Consider the following 17594-nt stretch of genomic DNA (forward strand, 5'->3'; position numbering starts at 1 on the left):
GACAACTCTTGTAGGGCTGGAGAGCTGTATGACTGAGGGCCAGGAAAATTTCCCAGGATTGTTTGGAGTATACCGTGATGCTTCTCTGTCTGAGAGGGTGACCCATTTGGAGTTCGATGCTAGTAGGAAGGTGTAATTCATTTTACTATTACCCATGGGTCAGTAAGAGCTCCAGCCACAGGCACAACCCTATACAGAAAGGGGACATGGCCCATCTGGCCCTCTGTCCCCAACACTCTTCCTTCTGACTTTCAGGCCCAGGGCTTGGCAGAGTAGCCCTCTGTTCTATTGAGTGTCCTCAGACATCACTGACTCTCTGGGCTACAGGGGCCACTTTCCCACTCTGTCATCTCTACCTGCTCCTCCTCCCTTGCTACCTTCCCTACCACAGTCTCTGCCTCTACCAAAATTGGCAACTCTGTCCCCCACCACCCATGTAAGGAGTCTCACCATGTGCGCGGAGAAGAAACACAAGCCCACAGGCTACAGCAATTAACAGAAGTGCACAGGCTCCAGCAATCAGCCAACCACGACGTTTGCAGGACGGCATGATCACCTCTGAGGCCTGAATCTGTGCTGCTATAGGATGCACTGTGTGCAGGAAGTAGAATATGTGGGCTCTGCCTGGACAATTATTTGAACCCTAAGATTTATAGGCGGGAGCTTGTTGGGCGGGGCAAAGTTGCAGGAGAGCTGTGACTAAGCAGAACTGATAGGAACCAGGGTTCAGCAGGTGGGGCAAATGCTCTTCTGTGATGTGAGTTACTTTTTTAGTCTCAATGCAAGGCACAACATAGCTTCAGAAGCTAATTATTCTGATACCAGCAACCATCACCTCAAACCTGGGGTCACCATGTGTACTGTTCTTGGAGTCACAGGTCCTGTGCAGGTGTGGGACAGAGAGCAAGGAACAGAAAGCTATGAAAGCCATGGTTGCTTTTTTAAGGAGGTGTGCACTGTGAGGTTCCCACAGATGGATGGAATGAATACTTGAGAATTGTCCTCTTGATAAAGGAAGAACAGGCGCATGCCCAGGGTACTCTAGGCACACCCTTCCCTCCCAAGCTTCTTGCTTTCTTGAGTCATAATTCACAAAGTCTGCATTCAGGTCTCTCCTCCCTTACAGTGATCATCTTTTAAAAATTGTTTTTATTGAGCTATACATTATTCATTGTCCTCTCTTACTTTCTTCTACCATTCTAAACTCCCCTGCGATCCCTATGCTCCCAATTTACTCAGGAGATCCTGTCTTGTTAGCTTCCTATGTAGATCCATGTATGTCTCTCTTAGGGTCCTCTTTGTTGTCTAGTCTCTCTGGGTTTGTGGTCTGTAGGCTGCTTTTTCTTTGCTTGATGTCTAAGAGTCACTTATGAGTGAATGCATGTTATATTTGCCTTTCTTTGATTGGTTTACACAACTCAACATAGTTTTTTCTAAATCCATCCATTTTCCACCAAATTTCAATATGTCATTATTTTTTTACTACTGTGTAGTTCTCTATTGTGTAAATGTACCACATTTTCCTTATCCATTCTTCAGTTGAGAGGCATCTGGGATGTTTCCATGTTCTGGTTATTACAACTATTGCTGCTATGAACATAGTTGAGCACATGTCCTGTGGTATGATTGAGTGTCTTTTGGGTATATACTCCAAAAACAGTATTGCTGGACCTTGAGGTAGTTGGTTTCTAATTTTTGGAGGAACTGCCATACGGATTTCCAAAGCAGCTATACAAGTGTGCACTCCCACCAGCAATGGAGGAGTGTTCCCCTTACCCCACATCCTCTCCAGCACAAGCTGTCATCAGTGTTTTTGGTCTTGGCCATTCTGACAGGTGTAAGATGGAATATCAGTGTTATTTTGATTTGCATTTCTCTGATGGTTAAGGATGTTGACCATTTTCTTAAGTGTCTTTTAGCCATTTGAGATTTTGCTGTTGACAGTTCTCTGTTTAGGTCTGTATCCCATTTTTTTTTTTTTTTTTGGATTTTCGAGACAGGGTTTCTCTGTAGCTTTTGGTTCCTGTGCTGCGACTAGCTCTTGTAGACCAGGCTGCCCTCTAACTCACAGAGATCCACCTGTCTCTGCCTCCCGAGTGCTGGGATTAAAGACGTGCGCCACTACCGCCTGGCCTGTACCCCATTTTTTAAATGGGATTATTTGTTCTTTTGATGCCAAATTTCTTGAGTTCTTTGTATATTTTGGAGGTCAGTCCTCTGGCCAATGTGGGGCTGGTGAAGATCTTTTCCAAATCAGTAGTCTGCCATTTTTGTCTTATTGACCACATTCTTTGCTTTGCAGAAGCTTTTCAGTTTCAGGAGGTCCCGTATATTAATTGTTGCTCTCAGTGTCTGTGCTACTGTGATTTAGGAAATGGTCTCCTATGCCAATGCGTTCAAGTGCACTTCCCACTTTCTCATCTATGAGGTTCAATGTGGTTGGTTTTATGTTGAGGTCTTTCATCCATTTGTACTTGAGTTTTGTGTGGCTATAAATATGGATCTATTTGTATGCTCCTGTATGCTGATATCCAGTTGTGTCAGTGCCATTTGTTGAATATGCTTTCTTTTTTCCATTTTATATTGTTTGTTCTTTTGTCAAAGTCAATTGTTTGCAGGTGTGTGGATTGAAATCCAGGTCTTTGATTAGATTCCATTTGTCCTCTGCTTTCATTACTCTACCAGGCTGTTTTCATTACTGTAGCTCTATAGTAGAGTTTGAAGTTCAGGACTGTGATGCCTCTAGAAGTTCTTTTGTTTTACAGGACTGTTTTGGCTATCCTGGGGTTTTTGTTTTCCATATGAAGTTGAGTATTATTCTTCTGAGATCTATGAAGAATTTTGCTGGGATTTTGACAGGCATTGCAATGATTCTGCAGATTGCTTTTGGTAAGATTGGCATTTCTAATATGTTAATTCTACCTACTCAAGAGTATGGGAGAGTTTTCCATTTTCTGGTGTCTTTTTTCAGGTTCTTTCTCTAATGTTTTAAAGTTCTTGTCATATAGTTCTTTCACTTGTTTGGTTAGCATTACCTCAAGGTATTTTATGTTATTTGTGGCTCTTGTGAAGGCATGACATTTCTCTTATTTCTTTTTTGGCCCGTTTCTCATCTGTTACATTGGTGACCTTAAGTCCACACATATTTTTACTTGATATCTGTTCCTAGTGTATATAGTTTTGTATTGGGTTTGGAACTCTCTTATTTACACAAAAAGGGGAGGTGTTGTGGAAGCACATTCTGCTCTTTCAGCCAATAGCCTTTAAGATACCAGCTCAGTAGGGCATGGTCTCTTATACTATGAAAAGAAGCGATAACTATGTGCCCCGCTCTCTTGCTTCCAGCTCCTGTTCTGGCTGTTAGACTCTGTTCCTGTTTGCTCTCAGAGGACTGTTGTTTAGGACAGTGATCTGTAAGTTTTCCCCTTAAATAAATAACCCTTTTAGTATCAATAATTCTGAACTGGTGTGGGATTGTTTTACAGCATAACAGGGGCTGCCTGCCTTCACCCCAAGCAAGCAGTTCTTCCATATATAATGCAGACATGTAGTAGGCCACTTGTTTGTTTCCTGGACACCCAGACTCCCAAAATAACCACACAGAAACTCTATTAATTAAACCCCTGCTTGGCCTATTAGCTCCAACTTCTTATTGGCTATCTTTTACATCTTAATTTAACCCATTTCCATTATTTTATATTTTACCATGAGGATTGTGACCTACCGGCAAGGATCCAGCTGCATATGTCTCTGGGCAGAGGGTAGGGGGTACATCAGCATGACTTTTCCCTGACTCCGCCCTTCTTTCTTCCAGCATTCAGTTTAGTTTCCCCCACCTAGCTAAGTTCTAAGTTCTGCCCTGGTATAGGTCCAAAGCAGTTTCTTTATTCATTAATGGTAATCACAGCATAGAGAGGGGACTCTCACATCACAGACATTGGGCCTACACCCATCCTTTTTACCCTTTACCCTCCTGGTCTCTTGGTCTCCCTAGTTTCCTGGCTCTCCCCTCCCCATTCTCTTATTGACCAGGCTCAGGGTCCTATTCACTCTGGACTCTCCCAGATGTTTCTGCCTCTGGCTATGATCTCCCTTTTGTCTACAATAAACCTCCATCTCCACCACACCTAGGAGCAGTCATGCCTCCTTCTCTTTCTATTTTTCATTCAGCATTTGGAGTTGCAGTCATCCTCAGTGTTGAGGTCAGGCTATGCTCTACACTAAGTCCCTCCATAGTGTATAAAACAGTGGTTCATCAGGCAGGGCTCTGCTTCATAGAATATTTTACCAGGACCTAGAAACTATTCCATCTTCCTCACCATCCATCCATCACAGAGTAGAAATGAGTTAGTCTGGGAATAGAAAGGACACCTCCTTAGCTTTCCTGGGGAGACTTACAACAGGGAGGATCATGTGGGATAGCAGGCAAGGAGGTCCTCGTGCTCACAGATAGTCACCAGGGGAACCAGGAATGCTCAACACACACTGTTGTCTCTAAAGGGAGAGATGGATAACCTGTTGTCTGCCCAGAAAAGTGGGAACAGATTGCTGAATAGCCTGGAAACTTGGGTTATCTCTGTAGCAGAGACTACACCAGATCTTCCCTATTTGAACTTCCTTTCTCAGTTAATCTATAGAACCAATCTTTATGGAGGATGACATTTGTACTTAACACAGAGTCCCGATGTGGTCTTCAGCTTTGCTGTTCACATGAGTTGAGTGAATTATCACTAGGAAACTTTTCACCAAATTGTTCTGTGCTTAAAAATGCCCCAGTTAAACTACTTGGCATCAGACTTGAAGTCTGAACCACCATCGGATTGTTACTGTGCTGGCTGTGGTGTTTGCAGAGACTGCACAAAATGGGTGCATTAAAATCATATCAGGGAATCCATGCCCAGGGACTTACCAGACACTCCCAGTTGAGGAAAGGGCATAACTCCTACATGGGGACTGCATAAAGTGATGTCCCCTAAGATGACTATGGTAGGAGGTGGGGCATATCTTAGTGGTACTGCACTGGCCTAGCGTGTGTGAGACCATGGGAATGATTCCTAGTAGTCCAGAACAGGCAAGCCCTTTAACACAAACAAACTCGGAGTTTGTTCAAAGACAAAGGGGGTAGTAATATTGGGTAATAGAGTGAATACTTGTGAGCCATTATTTATGGACAATTTACACTGGTACAGTTTTGTATATTGATACAAGTTCAAATTATATTTGTTACTTTTGTTTACATTATTTGTACATATATACAAAGTTATTTTGTCAGATTGTTTATGTGCATGTTTCTACCTCAGTTTAGGACATTTTGTATACTGATACAACTTTTAGGATATATTTTCATATTGCATTATATATTACTCCTACCTCTGATCAAGATACTTATAGATTGTTTACATTTTGAGGTCATTGTCCTCATTTGTTGCACAGTTGTTTACAGATTATTTAATATTCTTACATGAAGTTTTACTCTTTAAGTTATACAGGTATTAATTTTATTATTATAGGTCAATAGTTGTTCATGTTTGTTGTAATACAGTCAGATCAATTAGGTTCTTTAGATACATAGAGATTGTATTCTGTCTAGATAGGTAATCGTCAACCACTTCAAGGATCTGTGGAACATGGCATTTAAATAATTTGGGTTCTGTTGACATGAGACATGATTGCTTCTGACAGCACCAATCTATTCCCGAGAGAATGTTGAGCACCAAAGACACTCCACTTGGAGTTTGTTTTCTTTTTGGCAAAACTGACCTTTGGGCATGGAACTTACAATGCCTCAACCACTGACAAGTTACATGATATCCGGAAATGGATAAGCAGGACTGTCAAATCTTGCCAAGACAGGGTAAGACGGTTTTGAAAATTTCCTGCCTCTGAATCTGGTCTGTCAGTTACACTAGCCTTAGCCAAAGTTGGTTGTTTCAACATTGCAAAATGAGACATTGGGTGATCGCTCAGGTAGCTAATTGTCTTTTTCATATATTGCTCGCTTTGGAAGCTACTTGATTGTACTTCCTGCCTGCTCAAGAAATATTATTTCCCTTCTCAAGCCTTCAATAGTGTTGAAGATTAGATAGTCATAGTTACTGTCCTCTTATGATCTAGCCAAACCATTTCCAATACAGGACTTAGACACCTCTTCTGGTCCCTGAATGCTTTTTGACTTTTTCTGAAAAACCAGGAGAACCCTACCTGGTTCAACCCTTCATTAAGTTGAACTTATCTGCAATTCCACAAACGAACTGTAGGTGGCAGTAGCCGCCACCATTCCACATTCTCTTTCATCATGAAAGGATATGAACATCTTCTGAAAACATGGAAATTCTTTACCTTAAATTTAAGAATCCTTCATTTTTTTCCCCTTGCAACCCAGGCACATTTATTTAATTTTTTGAGAGCTGGGCAGTGGTGGCACACACCTTTAATCCCAGCACTTGGGAGGCAGAGGCAGGCAGATTTTTGTGAGTTCAAGGCCAGCCTGGTCTACAAAGAAAGTTTCAAGACAGGCACCAATACTACAGAGAAATGCTGCATCAAAAAATTAAAATTTTTTTAAATGTACTGGTTTATGTGTATCGCCTGCATGTGTGCATGTGTACAATATGTGTGTATCCGACTGCGGAGTCTCAGATCCCCTCTGACTGGAGTTCTAGATTGTGAGCCTCAAACTGGACACTGGAAACCAAACCAAGTCTACAAATAGCACCAAGTGCTCCTAACTATAGCTCCATCTCTCCAGCCCCACCCCCAGTTATGTAAGATTTTTATTTTAGTGTATTTACTTTTTGCCTGCATATATGTTAAACCCTATATTCATGAGAAGCCCACAAAAGTCAGAAGAGGAAATTGGCTCCTCTGGAACTGAAGCTTGAGTTGGAAACTGAACCCAAATCCTCTAGCAGTGTATGAAGTGCTAAGTCATTGCTCCAGCCCCTTTTCGGTTTTTTGAGAAGAAGTCTTGCTATGTAGCCCCGGCTGGCCTAAAAAACTTCAGTCTTCCTGCCTCAGGCTGCAACATGCTAGACAAACAGACATTTATCATCATACCTAGACACATAGACATTTATCATCATACCTAGACATATAGGCATTTATCATCATACCTAGACATACAGGCATTTATCATCATACCTAGACACACAGGCATTATCCTCATAGCTAGACATACAGGCAATATCATCATACCTAGACATACAGGCATTATCATCATACCTAGCTAAAATGCTCTCTCTCTCATTCCACCCATGAGTCCTGGGGATTAATTTAGGTAACCAGGCTGTGCAGCATTTGCTGGCCCTGAAAGGTTTTTATCATTTTCGAACTTATTTAAATGTAGGTACATACACATAGCACATACATATATGAATATAAAATTTAAAAATCTTGTATATTGCCTGCATGTATATCCATGTACCGTGTGTGTGCCTAGTGCACAGAGGGCAGAAGAGGGGGTCAGGTCCCCAGGAACACAAGTTAGGCAGTTGTGAGCCCCAGTGCTGGTGCTAGGATCAAATGTGAATTCTCTGGAAGAGTAGCCAGAGCTGTCTTTTGAGGCAGGGTTTCTCTGTGTAGCCATGGCTGTCCTGAACCTCACTCTGTAGACCAGGCTGACCTCTGCCTCCCAGGTGCTATTTTCTGTATCTCAGTGGAGGGAGGTGAAGTGGGGAAGCAGGGCGTGATGTGCCCTGGGTTCTAGCCGCTGCTTCCTCCGGTATGCTAGGCTCCCTGTGGGTATCGGCCCCTCAGCTGGCCCTACAGGCTCAGTGGTCTCTCAGAATCCCCACAGGTGCACACAGTTTTGACGCATGTGCGCACACACTAAACTGACATCTAGTGATAATTTGGTCAAGTCACATAAAGCCGACATTGGTATCACCTCCTCCATGCCCTGACTACTTGGTAACTGTGTGAAGGAGTACTGGGCGTTGTAACAACAATGAGCAGTTGATGTAAATGAACTGTCCTTTAGTAGAAGGAATCTTCTGAGTTTGATCAATACACCGCAGTTATGTAAATGACCCTCGTTTCCCCAGGAAGATGCACACTTTACAGGTGGATGTAGAAGGACAGCCAGTGTTAGTCAGATGTGGTTCCAGATGAGAGGTGAGATATGGATTCATGATACTGAATTTCCTGGATGAAGAGCTTTTTTGTTTTGGGGAAAAAACTTAAAAATTTTTATTGTAGAATACTTATAATTCAAGCAAATCCAATTCACTAAGATGTCCAAGTGAAAAGGCACACTCTCTTTGTCTGTCACATGCTGCTCACACAGGGTTTCATGTGGAATGAGATCTCTGTCCGTGCAGTTTCACTTCAGGTACCAGCTACAGAGGCCTCATGGTGTGTTTGTTACAGCAACAGATAAAAATATGCTATAATGTCCATGATTTTAGATTTGTTTCATTAACTGATTGCCTTTGAAGTGAAGCCATTGAGTGACCTTAGGGAGCTCTAATACATCGTAATGTGAAGTGATTGATCTCCTTGCTAGAAAGAGTTAAATTATGGTGCCAGAAATGGAGTGAATTTATAATTATTTTGGTTGAAATAAAGGGTAAAAGCCTCCATCTATCCTTAGACACCTCCTGAGCCCCGTGTGTAAGGCCCAGGGACCCTGCTGTTTCCTGTAGAAGGATCAGGAGCGGATGAGACAGAAGAGGGTGGGATCCACATCTGTGCTCTCCTAGGACTTGTTTTGTTTTATTGATATTTATTGAGCTCTACATTTTTCTCTGCTCTCCTCCCACCCTCTCCCCTCCCCCTTCAACCTTTCCCCAAGGTCCCCATGCTCCCAATTTACTCAGGAGATCTTATCTTTTTCTACTTCCCATGTAGATTATATCTATGAAAGTCTCTCTTAGGGTCCTCATTGTTGTCTAGGTTCTCTGGGATTGTGGTTTGTAGGCTGCCTTTCTTTGCCTTATGTTTAAAAACCACCTTTGAAGAGGTACATGTGATAATTGTATTTCTGTGTCTGGGTGACCTCACACAAAATAATGTTTTCTAGCTCCATCCATTTGCCTGCAAAATTCAAGATGTGAAATCTTCTGAGCTAGAGGCCTAGCTCTCAACACAGAGCAAATCTTATGGCATTTGACCTTGGATTTCTTGATTTATAAACATATATAATTTTTTTTTGCTATTTGTATGTTATCCAGATTATAATTTGTTTAGAGATGCTGGGCTTACTATGTTACTCAGGATGACCCGAAACTGCAGAAATCATATAATCTTTCTGTTTAGGTCTCTGAATAGCAGGGCCCACAGATACCTATTAAAGAGCTCAGCTTACAATTTGTGAAATTTTGGAACTGATTGAACACATGAAAACAATAGGTAGGACTTTGGCTATTAGGTTTCTTTATTGGCCACTTACAAATAAGAAGACATGAGGCTTGCTGAGAGAACATAGGATTTTGACAGTCCACTCCCATATAATAAATATTTCCAAAGCTTCTGTTTCATCTGAAGACTGTCTGGGCCTTGGAGAAGAGGAGAGAGGATGAGACAGATGAAGAAAGGAAGGAAAGGGCGTTGTCCCAGGGGACACTGAAAGAAGATTGGGACACTTAGGGGTCACACATCTACAGTCATGGGAGCATTCACGGAGTCTCATAAAAGGTGTCCCAGCATGTTGAGGAATGAGTTACACAGCAAGGGTTTGTTGTACATGCAGACCAAATGGACAATTGCAGAGGTAAGGAATGGTGATGTGACTGTTAGACTCTAACCGGGATTCTCTAAGAATGTTCGGCTGACCTCATGTATATTCAGCCCTTCACACCATTCCTCTCACAGGGTACTACTCTTTGTAATTATCCTGAGACCCCTTTAGCTCCTGGATCTTCTGGGGCAGAGTCTGGGTCCAGAACTGCAGTCTTCTGGCCTTCAGGGCTTGGCCCACAGCAGGCTGGATGTCCAGCTTCAGGTACTGCTCATTATTGTTCATCAGGGGCCAGTTGGGTAGACCCTCGCTGTTGGGGTTCCTGTGGATATGCCAGCCATCAGGGAATGGTAAGGTCATGCTCATCATTGTGATCCCCCAATTTGTGTAAGGGTAGTGGACTAATTGGGCCAACAGTTGAGAGGACTTATGAGGCACGTGTCCTTACACAGGAATACAAGTATCACCTACGAGTCTCTGCTCCATGTGGGGCAAGACTACCGGGACAATTTTGGGTCTCCCTCTCAGAGGCAACATCTAAAGAAGAATACCATAGCTCCTGTCAAGTCATCGCAGTGTGACCAGTAACCAATACACAATGTACCTAAGTGTGCCCTGGGGTGAGGAGGACTCTATCACGTGATGAGTTATACATGCATGCAAATGAAGTCATCAACCACCAATGGAGCCCTAGATAGGGACCCACCACTGAGAAGGTTGAGGGAGGGATGTGCTCTCACCCATGTCGTGCAAAGTTGGTCCAGTACTTCATCATCGTCCTGCTCAGCAGCTCCTCTTCCTCAGTGAAGTCAGCTGTAGCCATGGGGAAGACAGAGGAACATGTCCCAGGCACCCCATGAGTTGCCTATTCGTGCTCCACAATCACCATCCTTCCTGTAGCCTGAATTCTAGAACCTTGAATTCCTAGAACCTTGAATTCTAGGCCTCTTTCCCTCCTTCACCACCAAGGATCCAAGAGCCACCCACACCTCTAATTGATGCCTCCAGGTTCAGTTCTGCTCAGTGTGTCCTCATTCCATCTAACATAGGTGTGGTGCCTCAAATGATATGAATCCTATAGACTCATATATTTGAATGTGTGGTCCCCAGTTAGTGGAACTTTTGGTGAAGAATTGGGAGAAATGGCTTTGTCAGAGAAGGTGTATCACTGGAAGTTGGCTTTGATGTTTAAAAGTCCAGTCAGGTCCAGTTAGCTCTCTCTCTGCCTTGTGTTTGTAGATCAGAATGTAAGCTTTAGTTAGCTACTGTCCCAGTCCCTTTCCTGCCTGCATGCTGCTATTCTCCATCCCTGATGGTCATAGACTCTAACTAACCCTTTGAAACTCTAAGTCCCAATAAACCCTTTCTTCTATAAGCTGACTTGGTCATAGTATCTCATAGCAGTAATATAAAAGTAATTAGGATGATAGATTATATTTGGTAGAATCCAGATTCTAATCTGAGTATAACTTTTTGAGGATGGAAAAGGTGCTTACTTGATTATGTCCTCTCCCAGAGCCTTGATTTTCTCGGCTGGACTGGAGGCTCAGTTGCCCATCAGGTACCCACCTGTGACCCCATCCAGTTCATGAAACACAAGAAGACTCACGTTTTATGCCCCAGTCGGAGGACCCAAAAACAAAGGGAATCTCATCAGTGTGGTCAGCTTTCACATAGGCTGGCCGCGTATCTTTTTTGTAGCTGGTCACATGACGGAATTCATAAAAGTAGACAGGGGCACGGGAGCCTAGAGGTAAGAACACATGGTTACATGGATTTCTCTCACCTGTAACTTTGCTACCTAACGGTTATTGATAAGTTATGTCGGTATACAGTTATCTGGTGTTATAATTGTCAAGTGAGTGGCCCCAGGCTGGAGCACTAGTTATGGGAAGCCTTTGGCTAAACAGTGACCCTGGCCTCCCCAGCTGAATAGGTTTGGCAAATCAATGGAGTATCAGCAACCTGTTTCTTTGTTTGTATCTGGATAAGATGTCACTCCCCTTTCTTACATTAGAATGAAGAAATACTGATGTAATGCCCCCCCGGGGTTTAGTACCAGAGATGTGATCCAGACACGATTGGGGACCTGGACACTATTGAGCTTATCTGGGACCCATTGCTCTGAGCTCCTCCCCACTAGGCCTCATCACAGATGCACTCACATTGAAACTTTGCTACTTGGAGTGCAGGGATTACAAACATGAAGTCTGCTATCATTTCCTTGTACTGTATTTGGAGGGTCTGGGCATCTTCAGTGTTGTTCATATACTCTTCCATTAGCAGGTCACTACACTCAGGAGGTAACATCTACAGCAGGGAATCAGGAAGAATGAGTTTAGGCAGGTTCTTGTTTTGATAGGCAGCAGCCTCAGTGTGGAGAATGTGGCCAGGGATAAGATATGATATAGAGGGAAAGGTATAAGTTCTGGGGTGAGCCCTCCACAAACCACACACACACAGATCTTTGTTTGTAGGCATGCTGTCTGGAAGGATACAGGTGGATTTTTCTATCAGAGGCAGTACTCAAGGTGTCTCACCATCTGTGTTGCTGTGTTGTTCAGAATAGCTGGCAGGGTCTCTCTGGTTATGTCCTTTATTATTTGATCAGAGCCCTGGATCTGGCATAGAGAGGACAATTTTCTATAGTATACTGTGCGATAGATATGGATCAAGTTTCCTCTGCTCACCTTATGAGTCCCCAGACTTCCAAAGAATTAGAACTGAGCCTCACCACAGGGAGAAACCAGCCATACTCATCATTGTTGACACCAATGATGCTGGGAACAGGGTCAAAATCCACAGCAGTCAACAACTCTTGGGGATGCCTGGGGAAGAACTCTCCATCCACCACAGCAGGGATGGACTGGAAGACCTGAGGGACATGCAAGGGACATCGAGGTCAATTCTGATGTCCACCGAGAAACCCAAAACCATTACCCCTGCCCCCATTTAATTGTCTCAGGATGTTTTTTCCACCCCTGATAGAGATTCTCCATATTTTAGGATATTTGGCATTCATTTTACACACACGATTAAGCGGATGCCAAACCATGGAACAGAAGTAAATTGTTTAGAGTAGTAAGGACTGATTCTCCCACATCCCATTGACCAGGTCCTCCAAGTCACACAACTCTCCCAACCTTGTTAATAGCCAGAATCTCCTCTTCACTCTTGTTTCTCAGACAGCGCACCATGGTCTCTGAATCCGTAGTCTCACAACCAGATAAGCTGGCCACTTTCTGTAAAGGGATCAGGCAGGAGTTGATCCATCCTTTCAGGCAAGTAGAGGAGTTTTCCCAACCCCAGTTGATTGGCATTGTGCCCAAATATCACATTGCACTTTGTTCTGGTGAAATAAAGTATGTAATTCCCATTTTGTGTTGCTCAGATGTGACAGCCAGAGAGGTCATTCTACCTAAAGACTTTTAAAAATAAATTTCATGTGTTTGTTCACAAGTGCCTGTGACTTGAGGAGTGCCTGTACCATGGTTTCCATGCAAAGATTAGAGGACACCATCTGGTTACTACTCCTCACTTCCCATCTTGTTTGAGAAATGATCTTTCATTATTTCTTCCTTTCTACAAGGGTCTATCTTATTTGTGACCTTTCAGGGATTTTCTGGTCTCTGCCTCCTACCTCATCCTTGGAATACCAGGATCACACACTTGTTGCCACATGCAGCTTTTTGTGGTGTCTGAGGGAATTTGAACTCACATCCTTATGTTTTTACCTATTGAGCCATATCGTCATCCCATATGTATTTGTGTCTGAACATGATGGACACTACAAGGTACTTATACATGGTTATTACACCCAGCCTTTATATAAACACCTGGATTCTAAACCTTGAATCTCTCAGAAAGTACTGAAAGAAGCTATTTCCCACGCTCCTCATTTTCCCAATTGAGAAAACTCCCAGAGTACCAGAGGGTGGAGGCTGAGGCTGCAGGGTCATCAATGGCTGAAGTGACTTACTGTGTAGACCACCTCAGAGGTGTTAGAGATCAGGTCAGGCACCAGGGCCACTCCACTCTCCATGATGGCTCTGTGGAAGAGTCCTCGGGACATGGGGGACACAACCTGTGAAGACACACTTGCACCACCTGCAGACTCGCCAAAGATGGTGACAAGGTCAGGGTTGCCTCCAAAGTAGGCGATGTTCTGCTGGACCCATCGCAGGGCAGCCACTTGGTCCAGATAGCCCCAGTTGCCTCTGGCGTGCTCATCTCCAGTGCTGTAAGATGCAGAGAAGGAATCACAGGGCTGTCTTATTTCCTTTTATCCCCTACTGCACAGTGCAGGCTAGCCCCAGACTCACCTGAAGAAGCCCAGGAGACCCAGGCGGTACTGGAAAGTGACCACCACCACATCCTCTTTGGCTGCCAGCATGGATCCATCGTATGAGGAAGCCATACCCAAAACCAGTGCACCCCCATGGATCCACACCATTACCTGTGGAAATCAAGTCAGATGCCACGAGGTTCCCACCCAGCTCAAGCTCCACCTGGGTGTCTTGTACTTTACTTAATGCTTTGGCTCAGTGTACTTAGACACACAGACAAAACTCCTCAGGACGTTCTCACCTGGACCACAGACAGGGCTCTAGTACCATCAGGATACTTGTTAGTGTCTCTACTCTAAGGACCCAAGCCTGAATTAATGGCTCTAAATCTGGAGTAATAACATCCCCTACCCTCAGTTGCCTATGAAATAGAATAAAAAGGGGTATATTCATCAGTAACTCTCCTGATTGTTAACAAAACTCATTGGCACATAGCTGATCATGGTGATGTATAACTTTAATACCAGAGCTCTGGGACCAGGTAGGCTGCCTGTGGACCTTCCCCACTCTCTGTTACCCCAGATTCAATTCTCAGGGTCACCGCTAGCACTGCAATAGACTGACTCCCCCCAGAATTCCAGTGAACACCCGACTGAGCAGGCAGCACCCTTTCTAAAAATCCAGAGAGGAAAAGTAATTAAGTAACAAAACACACACCAAACAAAGAGAAACCAGGAAATCAATACCTAGACCTATAACCGCCCAGATGGCTAGATGCCAGTATAAGAACACAGTAAATAACAGCCAGGGCAATGTGTCTCCCACAAAACCCAGCTATCCTACCACAGCAGGTTCTAAATATCCCAACAGAGCTGAAAAAAGACCTTAATATGAATATGAAAGAGGTCTTTAAAGAGCAAATGAAAAAAATCCCTTAAAGAAAGTGAAGAAAAAAAAACAATTGAAGGAAAGAAATAAAACTATTCAAGACCTTAAAAATGGTTATACAAACAATAAACAAAACACCAGTTGAGGGAATCCTGGAAGTGAAAAGTTTAGGAATATGAGCAGGAACTACAGAGGCAACCTTCACCAACAGAATATAAAAGATAGGAAGAGAGAATGTCAGACTTTGAAGATATGATAGAAGAAATGGATACATTTGTGAAAGAAAATGTTAAATTTGAAAAATTCCTGACACAAAACATCCAAGAAATTTGGGACACTATGAAAAGAGCAAATCTATGAATAATATGAATAGAGGAAGGAGAAGAATACCAAATAGTTCAAAAGCCTAGAAAATATCTTCAACAAAACCATGGAAGAAAAATTTTCCAAACTTAAAGAATGAAATGCCTATATAGTTACAAGAAGCATACAGAACACCAAATAATTTGGACAAGAATAGTCACCTCAGCACAAAATAATCAAAACAGTAAACATACAGAACAAAGAAAGAATATTAAAAGCTTCAAGGGAGAAGACCAACTAACATATAAGTCGGACCTATTTGATTTACATCTGACTTCTCAATGGAGACTCTAATAGACAAAAGGTCTTGGACGGATGTGCTGGAGACTCTACAAGACTACAGGTGCCAGCCAAGATTACTACACCCAGAAAAACTTTCAATCACCTTAAGACATTCCATGATACAATCAAATTTCAACAATATATATATACAAATCAACCCTAAAGAAGGTACTACAAGGAAAACTCTAAACTAAGGTAAATTACACACATAGAAACATAGGAAATAAATAATTTTACACCAGCAAAACCCAAAGAATTGAAGTACATTCACACCACCACCAATAATAACAGCAGCAAAATAACAGGAATTAACAATCATTGATCACTGATATCTCTCAATATCAATGACTCTATTCTCCAATAAAAAGACACAGATTAACAGTTGATTACCAACACAGGATCAATCCTTCTGCTGCATACAAGAAATACACTTAAATATCAGGGGTACATATTAGCTCAAGGTAAAAGGTTGGAATAAGATATTCTAAGCAAACAAACCTAACAAGCAATCTTGTGTATGTAGTGATGAGGCGAGCAGGTCTGCTTTTTGTCCTGCCCGGATCCTGCACGGCTAGCTTAGCCCCAGAATAATTACACAGAAATTGTATTCATTTAAACACTGCCTGGCCCATTAGTTTCAGCCTCTTATTGGTTAATTCTCACATCTTGCTTTAACCCTTATTTAGTAATCTGTGTAGCACCATGAGGTGGTGGCTTACCAGGAAAGATTCAGCATGTCTGACCTGGTGGCTGGCTCCATGGCATCTGCCTGACTCTGCTTCTTTCTCCCAGCATTCTGTTCTGTCTACTCTGCCTATCTAAGCTGCTGTCCTAGCAAAAGCCAAGGCAGTTTCTTTATTAACCAATGAAAGCAACACATAGACAGATGACCCTTCTACATCAGGTGTAGTCATTTTAATATCTAATAAAATTAACCAAAAGAGGTAGGAAGGATACTACATATTCACCACAAGAAAAAATGCACCAAGATGACATTTCAATTCATAACGTTGATCCCAAACACAGTAGCACCCATTTTTGTATAAAAGAAACACTTTTTTTTTGAAGACTGAGATTAAAGTGAAGTGTATTGTAGGGAAATTTACATTATGGATTCCATTCAAATTAACATTACATATTAAGCATGTCAAAGTCTACTTTTCACTGTCATTAATATTAAAATGGTGACATACTGTTGCCAAATGAATCGAGAAAACTACTAATGTGAGAAATGGGAGAAAAGCCTGGGTTTAAATTCTATTCTCTCTCGGTCAAGATAATCACTGCATAATTTTTAGAGTTTTTTTTTATGTAAAAGAAACACTTTTAGACCTTAAATCACATATTTACTCTCACACACTGATAGTGGGAGACTTTAATACCCCATTCTCACAAATGGACAGGCCATCCAGACAGAAACTAAACAGAGAAATACTAGAGCTAACTGACTTTATCAGCCAAATTAATCTAAGAGATATTTACATAATAATATACCCAAACACAAAAGAATCTACCTTCGTCTCAGTACCTCCCAGATTTTTTTTTTTCAAAATTGACCAAATATTTGGTCACAAATCAACTCTCTACTGATGCATGAAAATTGAGTCAATTTCCTGTATTTTATTAGATAATTGCACAATAAACTAGGATATCAACAAGAATAGAAGCAAGAGAAAGCTTATAAACTCACAGAAACTGAGCAACTCTTTACTGAATGAAAAATGGGTCAAGACAGAAATAAAGAAAGACATTAAAGACTTTCTAGAATTCAATGAAAATGAATACACAGCGCACCCAAACTTATGGGACACAATGAAGGTGGTGCTAAAAGGAAAGTTCACAGCATTAAGTGCTTACGTTAAAACAATTGGAGAGAGCTTATACTAGCAACTTAACAGCACACCTGAAAGTTCTAGAACAAAAAGAAGTAGGCACACCTAAGAGGAAAAGATCAGGAAATTAACTGCAGAAATTAATAAAATATAAACAAAAAGAACAGTATAAAGAATCAATAAGCCGGGCGATGGTGGCGCACGCCTTTAATCCCAGCACTCGGGAGGCAGAGGCAGGCGGATCTCTGTGAGTTCGAGACCAGCCTG

At 42.3% G+C, this 17594-nt stretch overlaps 1 protein-coding gene across 1 annotated transcript in view; it reads right to left on the reverse strand.

Annotated features, from left to right (window-relative positions):
• Window positions 1-9586: 9586 nt before the first annotated feature.
• The window catches only part of LOC101983875 (acylcarnitine hydrolase-like), a 12793-nt gene continuing 4785 nt past the window's right edge, over window positions 9587-17594 (reverse strand). Inside the window, exons 4-12 of the mRNA XM_005372066.2 lie at window positions 13999-14132; window positions 13656-13914; window positions 12820-12918; window positions 12411-12551; window positions 12217-12297; window positions 11842-11986; window positions 11286-11423; window positions 10417-10489; window positions 9587-9998 (exon numbers count right to left, since the gene is read on the reverse strand). Of these exons, the coding sequence (XP_005372123.1) occupies window positions 9815-9998; window positions 10417-10489; window positions 11286-11423; window positions 11842-11986; window positions 12217-12297; window positions 12411-12551; window positions 12820-12918; window positions 13656-13914; window positions 13999-14132 (1254 nt within the window). The 3' untranslated portion in view covers window positions 9587-9814. The remainder of the gene's footprint in view (window positions 9999-10416; window positions 10490-11285; window positions 11424-11841; window positions 11987-12216; window positions 12298-12410; window positions 12552-12819; window positions 12919-13655; window positions 13915-13998; window positions 14133-17594) is intronic.

Source organism: Microtus ochrogaster, unplaced genomic scaffold, assembly GCF_000317375.1.
Source record: "Microtus ochrogaster isolate Prairie Vole_2 unplaced genomic scaffold, MicOch1.0 UNK170, whole genome shotgun sequence".
Lineage (NCBI taxonomy): Eukaryota > Metazoa > Chordata > Mammalia > Rodentia > Cricetidae > Microtus > Microtus ochrogaster.